The following is an 8,787-nucleotide window of genomic DNA, read 5'->3' as shown; positions in this document are numbered from 1 at the left end:
GAAAACCGAGAGTGGGCGGGCGCTCTGTTGTTGTGGTTGACGGTTCACTTCCTGCTCTTCACGGCGTGAAATCAATAAAGTGCAGCAGCGAAAACTGAAATAGGAAGAGAGAAGAAACCCGAAGAGCTGGCAGCTTCAGTAAGTGCTCTTAAAAAAGATAGCTTTATGCTGTAGGTGTAAAGACTCTCCAGCGTTAGCCTGTCTGTGTTAAAGTATTAATGTATTAAAGTAAAATAGGTCAATGTGAAGGGAATTGGTTCACCCGCTGCTGCTCACAAGACTGCAGCATGTGATATCGATTAGAGACCCACGGGACGACTATAGTGCTCTTTTAGCCCCTGATGGACTGCGAGAGATGCAGGGAAATGTGAATTTAACATTAACGCGGTTATATTTTGACTGAAAAGCTCGATGTCGACTGTGTGATGATGTTTTGGAGGTGCTGTGAGTTGTGAGTGAAGGTTTTGGGTTGATGTGATGAACAAATGGGGAAGTTTTCTCTGGTCTTATGTAATGCAATGCTTGTTATACTTAAATGGTGAACAGAGAACAACTTTCTAGAAATTAAATAGTCCCTTTAGGAAAGATAGGTTGCTGTTGATGTTTGTATTTTAAGGTTATAAACACAAACAAACAAACAAACAAACATGTGGAATTCATCTGAATGTCTATAAAACCACATGTGCTTATTTATTCATTCATAAACAACATTTCACATGGGATAAATGACATTATATGCGAATTTCTGCATGTAAAAACTTTGGTTTATATGTCATATTACATTAGGGGAACAAACAATTATTTTTTTTATAATTGTTTAATCTGCTGATTATTTCCCGGATTCATTGTTTAGTCTGAAATTTCAGTTAAAATAGTGAAAAAGGCCATGGTGATCCAAAGATTTTCCATTTTACTGTCATATATTACAAAGGAAATCAACAAATCTTCACATTTGAGAAGCTGAAATCAGATAATATTTGGCTTTTACTTTAAAAATAATGACAGCTGACTAAGTGATTAATCGATCAATCTTTGCAGCTTCATATTACATATTAAATGTGCTATTTGACAATATATTTTACATGTGATTTACCCGGTCAGCTATCTATCTGCATGGATACATAACACATGAGGCAAGTGATAAAATGTGTGGCCCCTTTTTATGTGTATGAAAACCAAAAATCCCAATTCACGTATAGCCTCATATCATGATGTGGTATCTATGAACTGTCCTGCTGTAATTACGCTCTGTATTGTGATAGAAGATTGCTTTGGACTAGATTTAAATGCTTTTGAACCTTGTTTTTTTTTTTTTTTCAAATGGTAGGGGTCCTGCTGGATGAAGCGGTGGGGTTTTTATAGATTCAGACCATCAAAATAAGGGAAAAAACAGCAGTAAACAATTAGTTAATCTGCTCTCCAAGAGGTGAACCAAACATGGTGCACGTCTACAACTGCCATCCGTTCTCCTCGCAGCAGATAGTTCAGGTAAGTGGATGCCTGTTTTTTGTTGTTGTGTGTCTGTATCAGGTCTTAACTAATCCACCATCCCTCTCTGTGGCTCAGGTGGAGCAGGAGCCTGGACTGGTCTGCTGTGGAGGTGGAGCGCTGTTTGTGGTGGCTACCGGCGGATGCAAGGTTACCTGAAAATATTCCATTTTTAAACCATAGTTGTCCTGTTTTTGAATATATTTGTGTAAAATTAACCCTCATTTGTAGAACATGTGATACCTCATTACATTAACTATTAAAACGTTAGCATTATTCTTGTAAATAACCTCAGTGTAACCTCATAAAAACACAGCTTAATGTCTGCAGATTGTGAGTCACAGCACTCATCAGTTCATCTTTATTCAGTCTTTTGGAGATGAGAGGTTTATTCAAGAAACTTATGTGTTGTGATGTGTTGAACTGAAGGTGGAGGCCTACAGTGTGGAGAAGGAGGGCTGCCCTCTCATCTGTCGCTTCGCCACCATGGGCACCGTGAAGAGCATCCAGCACAGCAAGATAGGTAAAAGCATTACGTCTCTTCCTTTGTGAGCCTCTGTCTCCGCAAATCTGTGATTTAAAAAAAAAAGGAACAACATTTTAACATCCTTGCTTTCTTCTTTACCTCCTCCCCCTCACGTCCAGGAGATTACCTGGTGACCATTGAGGAAAAGAACAGCGCCACCTACCTGAGAATCTACACTAACTGGCGCTACCAGGTACACACTGATCAGCTAAGCTTTCCCACAAATGCTTCATATCGTATTGCTATGAAACATAAGTACACCCCATTCTGCTTTCTGTGTCTGATATGATTTGAGATAAACATATGTGCCCTTAATTCAAACCATATTATCACTTTCATGTGATTCTCATGAAACTAGAGAATAAAATAAAAACATAGCAGATTTTATTCAGCAAAATATAAACTAGAAAACCATTTCTTTATGAGAGTCAGATTCTCCATTGTGGCATTAACATTAAACCTGGTTTGAGTTGGTCCTGGTCCACTGATGTGTGTGGAAATATACCAAAGACAAATGAGCTGTCTCTTTTTAATGCTCAGCAGTCCAGTCTGAGGCAGGTTTGAACCCTTTGAAAAGCAGTTTGATGTCTTCCACCATCTGGAAGATCATCTATGGATGCCTGTCTGAATATGAAGCTTTTGTGGTTTCGTTTTTCCATCTACTGCTATATAATCCTTCCTCTTAGACTTCTTCTGTGTATTTTTACGTAGTTGTTTCTTGCTTTCCCTTCAGGCGGAGGAGAAGGCCCGTGTCGGGGTGCGTTTGTTGGGCCACCTGCTGCGTGGCGCGTCTGTGCGGGGCGGAGTCCAGATGGAGATCATTGAGATCCCTCTGTCAGAGCGTCCTGTTGCTGTGGCGTGTTGCTCCGTAACAGGAGACCTTCTGGTCGGATGCGAGAACACCCTGGTTCTGTTTACGTTGAGGAGACAGAACCAGCAGAGCCTGGTAAGAATTCAGCTGCTCACCTGGGAGTTTTCCTCCACTGTGGACCTTTTTTATATAAGTTATCTTGATTTAAATTACTTTAACACTTTCTAAAGTGTATTAATTGAAGAGAGAAAAGCTGTTTTATTTCATAGCAACAGCAGAAGTTTGGGATTAGTAGGTTCAAACCTACTAGTTTTCCAGGAAGTGACAGTTTTCTACAGCATTAAAAGGTCAATTTTATTGTGTCGTTGAGCCTTCGTGAAATATTAAAATATCAAATATGGTACATTTATCAAAAGTCTTTATCATGTAAAGCATGTTTTTGTCAATGTCAGTTTCCTACTTTAAACAATGTAAGTAGATTTTAATTGATACACTAAATGTTGCAGCGGCATAATGTTTCTTTCTCTGGAAAAAAAACCCAGCAGAATCAGAGTCAGCAGATCCTTCAGAGCACCGGGCCGAACACGCAGCAGAGCTCCAGTCAGAGTCAAGGTAACTCACGGAAAGTAACAAACGATTGTGAACACATTTTCAGACAAAGACTCCTTTTGTACCAAAACTTATCAGACAGTCTGTAATGTGTAAACTATAGCTGAGTATTCCAGTTACAGTGAACTATGCATATATGATTGTTGGTGAAGGAGGTACAGTTCTGTGATGAAAGAAGACTCTTACCTGCTTGTTTCCTCCTCAGACTGATCTATCCTGTCCTTGATTTTAGGTCAGACCTCAAGTTCAAACCAGAATGTTTCCATCCTGGATTTTGAGCGCTCAGTTATCCTGCATCTTCCAAAAATCAAGCCTAAACGGGTACTTTCAAGCACTTTTTTGTGTATTTTCTTCATAGTTCAATCTATTTACTTGAATGATAAAAAAAACAGTAGTTAACATCCATAGTAACTGCTGAGTATGTGCATAAAATAGGTATAATCCATAATAACAAAGTATAACTACTTTGTTGAGTTGTTATACACAATAATTAGAATCCATACTAACTTTGTATCTTACATTTTTTATCATATACTGTTGATATACTGCTCGTGTGAATATACCAGTATGCATAAATATGCTCAGACTGTGTATTCTTTAGTTAACATTAGTTAAAATTCTCTAAACAACTGAAATATCTTTATGATCAACAATTACAACAATTATAAGTTGGTAGCCTGGACTACACCTGGAACAGAACATAAACAGTGGGAAAACCCTAAATAGTTTAATTATAAAATAGTTAAATAATTAAATAGTTTCACTAAAAGAAAACTCACATTTGCTTTTGTTAAGGTATTTCTAGATTTCAGACAGCTACAATTGACAGTCTGTCTGTGGCCTTGGTTACTCTAACGCCTCCTCTGCCCCCTAGGTGGCACTGTGTGGAGGATATGTGGCAGTGCAGACGGAGCTGGAGGTGCTAGTACTGAAACTGGATGCATCCTCCGAACCTAAAACCGTGGAAGAATCATCGGACACAAATAAAGGTTGTGACGTCGTTTGGGATTGATGCTGTAGCTTTGATTACTGCTTTTATTTTTCTTTGTATGATATGAATTTAAGTAACGTGCACCAAGAAAGCCACATAAAAGAATACAAAATAATATCTGACCTGATTAAACGAAACCACTTAAAGGTTCAGTGTGTACCACACGAGAGAATCATTTGTGATGTGTGTGTCTGTGTATGTGTGTGTGTGTGTGCAGCAGATCATCTAGAAGACCAGGCTGACTTCCTGCTCCTTCCGAGACATCAGGAGTTGCTCGGTGATCGAGCTAAAGACTGCGACATCCCTGTCACCATTGAAAAGACCGGGCTGGAGGACAGAGGACAATACACACTATCATACGTTCTCTTCAGGTGTGTGTGTGCTTTTTGTGAGCAGTTCGCCTGTTAGATCTTTACAGTGAGTATATTTATGATACGTGAGGTGTTTTCAACTTTGGTCATTTCTGTCTTGCAGGCGTTTCACTCCAGACTTCTTCCAGGGCTGCAGTGTGGAAGAGACTCAGCTCCATTCCCTACAGCTCTACCCGCTGTTCACCAGTCAGTACAGCAGATAGGATGAGATACACATAAACACTGACATAGAGAGAAACGATGTCGGTATAAAAGCAGCATATGTTGTCCTGGGAACCAACCGTACACCTTAATTTTTCCCTACTGAGCTGCAAGCTCTGTTGCAGCAAATCCCTGCATAACATTCACTGCAACTCCCATCATTCTTATAACATTTCAGCCTCACCTTTCAAGGTCTGTTTTCCTGTTGCCAGTTGCAGATTATCAGTGGAGTTTCTCTGCTTTCAGAAGTTTTATTCAAATATATAATTGTCAACATCTTGAAACAAGAGAGAATAAAGCTGATTGCTGCATTCTTATCAATACAGTGACACCTGATTCTAGGATATTCATGAAACATTGGACTTGATTTGTAAATCACAATCCGTGGGTGGCTAAGCCCAGCAGAGTAATTTAACTGTTTCTCTTTAAGTGTAGGCTGTTTAGTGTTGGAAATGGTTGATTTTATGTCATACTTTTTAACTGGTTAAACAGGTTTTTCAAGTTTAAGACTATAACCTACAAAATAACATGGAAAGAGTAAGTAGTTATATGTAAATGTGTGTGTATATGTAAGTGTGTATGAATCGGTAACCACAACATTATTCACAAAACTCTTGCCTCTGTCTTTCTCTCTGCAGGTACTCAGTCAGCCTCTCTGGAGGAACCAGCATGCATGTTCTGCTTCTTCTCTCTCCCCAACGCCGGCTACCTGTACAGTCTGAAGGGTGGTGTGGAGCTCCTCTCAGCCTATCAGTATCCAGAGAAGGTCCTGGAGGCGGTGCTAACAGACTACCTGCTGCACGTCATAACCAAGTATGTCTGCAATCTGACTCGATAAGGAAATCAGTTAATCTTCACACATCAGTGTTGATGAATTATTCAAACTAACATTAAGTAAAAATGAAAGACTTACCTTCATTCAAGATGGAATATGTTTATTACTGTAGTCTGAAGATTTCTGTTTTGGCAATAAGTAAGTTTGTATTTTGATTTCTGTGCACGGTAGGAATGCATTGCAGTGTTTCACAGTGCGCTGTGCAGCAGTAGCAGCCAGGATCGAAGACCCCTACATCGATACCACAATGAAGGTATGAGCCTGACATTGCTTTGTGGCTTCTTGATTAGTTTACTATATGGTTCAGTCTTGCCACTCTACCCAACCCTGTTACCTGCAGCAGCAGGGAGGTGCTTTCAATGTGCTACTTGACGCGCACCCAACTGCAGACATACAGAGTTATCAAACAGGTGGGGAAGAAAGTGGAACATTTAGCAGCTAAAGAGTCAGATAATATTTTTAGGAGTTGGCAGAGACCAAAATTCAACTAAAGAGAGAGTGAATATTACAGATATTACAGCTTTATTTGGGGATGATATGTCAGGTGGTGGATTTGTCAGCTTGTACAGTGCCTCTGCCCTCTTGTAGCTATTTTTGTGAGTGAATTATTTATTTTGTACTTTGTGTCTGTCTATATCTGTGTCTGTGTGTGTGTTTGAAGGCCTGTCCACCCTGCAGCCTGGAGGTGTGTGCGCTCAGGATGCAGCTGTTTATTGGTCTGCGATCAGTGTGTGTCTACGGCCGCCATGTCATCCTGCTCTCCACCGCTGACACAGACACACCTGAGGAGACCGAACGCATCACACAGCGCAGAGGCCTGTAAGACACACACACACTACAGCACACTCGGGTACCACATAGCAATACACATGAGGGTTATCACACACCCAAACACAAACACAAATGATTATCATAAACCTCTTAGTTTAAAAGGCTTCATCGGATATGTCATCAGATTCCTCCCTGCGCGTACCAGAATACTCTGAGAGGGATTGATCAGCACTGGTGATGTGTGTGTGTGTGTGTGTGTGCGCGTGTGTGTGTGTGTGTGTATGTTATTTTAGCGAGTCGAGTTTGAAAGAGCAAACCATGCTGACGGTATTTGTCCCTGGCCGGTGGGAAAATCGATCCCGCAGACCACTCAGCTCCTGGAGAGCCTTCCTATCACCCCCTTCCTGTAAGAACAAACCCCCAAACCCCCCCCCCTCGGTTGTCTGTTGTCACTTCCAGCCAAGCTGCAACGCTAGGAAAACCCTCAAAAACCAATTCACATTAATGGATGATTTATTAACCGACCAGCCGTTACGTTTACTCTTCAAGGGAAAATCTTGCACCGGCGTTTGGCATTCTATTTCACCTTTTAATGCTCAACAAAAAAGGCTTTCCCTCTCAGCTTTCCGTTTAAGAAGTGCGTGTGTGGGGCTTTTCATTTCCGTCGCGCAAACACAAAGCGGCCTGACACGCCAGCTTATATGAACACTGGACCTTTGGCATGTTTTTCATACGTACATGAAAATGCTCGTGAAACCAAGTGGACACAAGTTCAGCATGTCAAAGGCGTATCCTCCGTCAGTCTGAACCGTTTTGTAAGCGGAAGTAAAACGGTACAACTTTATTCCAAAAGTGAAAAAGGTACCAAAGTAGTCAGAGGACCCATGTGTAGAGTGTGACGGTTCAGAAGAAATCAAGGTAGAGAATTGCTCCTTGACGCATAAGAAAAATCTAAAATCATTTCATGTCTGGTCAAATACGTAAATTCCAACCAATTTAATTATTAATTATTTTATTTATGTGAATTTAAGATATAAAGTTCTGTTATTAATGACCACGAATTGTGGATCTGGTATAGTGACCTTATAATTGGATTAATAAGAAGTATGCGGTGAGTGACCTGGATTAGAGGAAAGACAACATAAACAAAATAACAACCCCAGCGATATTCGAAAAACTAGCCTACAAAACATGATTTCAACTAAACCATTTTCTTTTATTAACAAATTATCACAAGCACGGTCACATTTTACTATATTGTCGTTTGGGACATTAGTTTGTGCGTTTTATTGACAACTTTCTTCATAAATACAGTGCAACGAAAAATCAGAATGTAACCCATTTTCCTTAAAAACCTTAAACACGGAAATTAAAGAGATTAAGGATTTTAAACCTACACCGTAATTTATTATCAGTGGTTCGGCTTACAGCTTGTCGACAAAGTGACAAACACTTTTCTGTTTTACGCGTAAACCTATAACCCATAATTACATGCGCTTAGTGTGGTGTGTGCGATCATTGCTCACGAACCTAAGTACTTGAAAATAAACACGTGGTGGGATCTTATCCTGCTAATTGTAATCAATCAATTGCTCGATTGCACGAACCACAACAGTAAGCATAGAATAATAATTCATGCAATGTGCCATCCCTGACCTGTTGTCGCTTGGTAGCTGTCTCCTAAGGATTTCAACACTTTTTAAGGTCCCAGTTGTCTGCAGGACTTTAAGTGGCATCTAGCAGTGAAGTTGCATGATTTCAACTAACTGAACACCGCCCTTCTGTAGTCAACCTGGGAATCGAGAAACGGGCAGTGTGTGAACGTGTCGTATGGAGGCCCGTTTTCTACAGGCCCAAGTTGTTTTGGTTTATCCATTCTGGGCTACTGTAGAAACATGGTGGACTCCATGGCAAGCGCCGACCTTGTGGCGTCTCTTAGATACGAAACGACTCATTTCATAGTAATGAACCAACAACAACGATGTTACTATATTCAGTGATATACACTCAATGAAAACAATACCTGTGAACTATTATATTCCGCTTGTGTGGCAACTCCCAAAATGTTGCACACTGGACTTTTTAAAAAGTGTTCTAAGCTAGTGCCCTTTCTCCAGATATGGGTTACGCGGCCAACAGATGGCAGAAGCAGAAAGTACCTTGCAGTATTTCAGCTTTGGACAT

General features: G+C 40.3%; 1 protein-coding gene across 1 annotated transcript in view; it reads left to right on the top strand.

Moving 5' to 3' along the window:
* The window catches only part of hps3 (HPS3 biogenesis of lysosomal organelles complex 2 subunit 1), a 14,677-nt gene continuing 5,890 nt past the window's right edge, over positions 1-8,787 (top strand). Inside the window, exons 1-14 of the mRNA XM_035653572.1 lie at positions 1-138; positions 1,328-1,488; positions 1,567-1,638; positions 1,918-2,011; positions 2,134-2,207; positions 2,748-2,960; positions 3,368-3,437; positions 3,667-3,755; positions 4,309-4,423; positions 4,643-4,796; positions 4,900-4,982; positions 5,636-5,810; positions 6,004-6,085; positions 6,494-6,651. Of these exons, the coding sequence (XP_035509465.1) occupies positions 1,438-1,488; positions 1,567-1,638; positions 1,918-2,011; positions 2,134-2,207; positions 2,748-2,960; positions 3,368-3,437; positions 3,667-3,755; positions 4,309-4,423; positions 4,643-4,796; positions 4,900-4,982; positions 5,636-5,810; positions 6,004-6,085; positions 6,494-6,651 (1,430 nt within the window). The 5' untranslated portion in view covers positions 1-138; positions 1,328-1,437. The remainder of the gene's footprint in view (positions 139-1,327; positions 1,489-1,566; positions 1,639-1,917; positions 2,012-2,133; positions 2,208-2,747; positions 2,961-3,367; positions 3,438-3,666; positions 3,756-4,308; positions 4,424-4,642; positions 4,797-4,899; positions 4,983-5,635; positions 5,811-6,003; positions 6,086-6,493; positions 6,652-8,787) is intronic.

This window comes from Morone saxatilis, unplaced genomic scaffold (genome assembly GCF_004916995.1).
Source record: "Morone saxatilis isolate NCDOM2014 unplaced genomic scaffold, NCSU_SB_2.0 Contig12, whole genome shotgun sequence".
Lineage (NCBI taxonomy): Eukaryota > Metazoa > Chordata > Actinopteri > Moronidae > Morone > Morone saxatilis.
The sequence above is the reverse complement of the archived record's forward strand: the minus strand, read 5'-3'. Positions and strand labels throughout refer to the sequence as shown.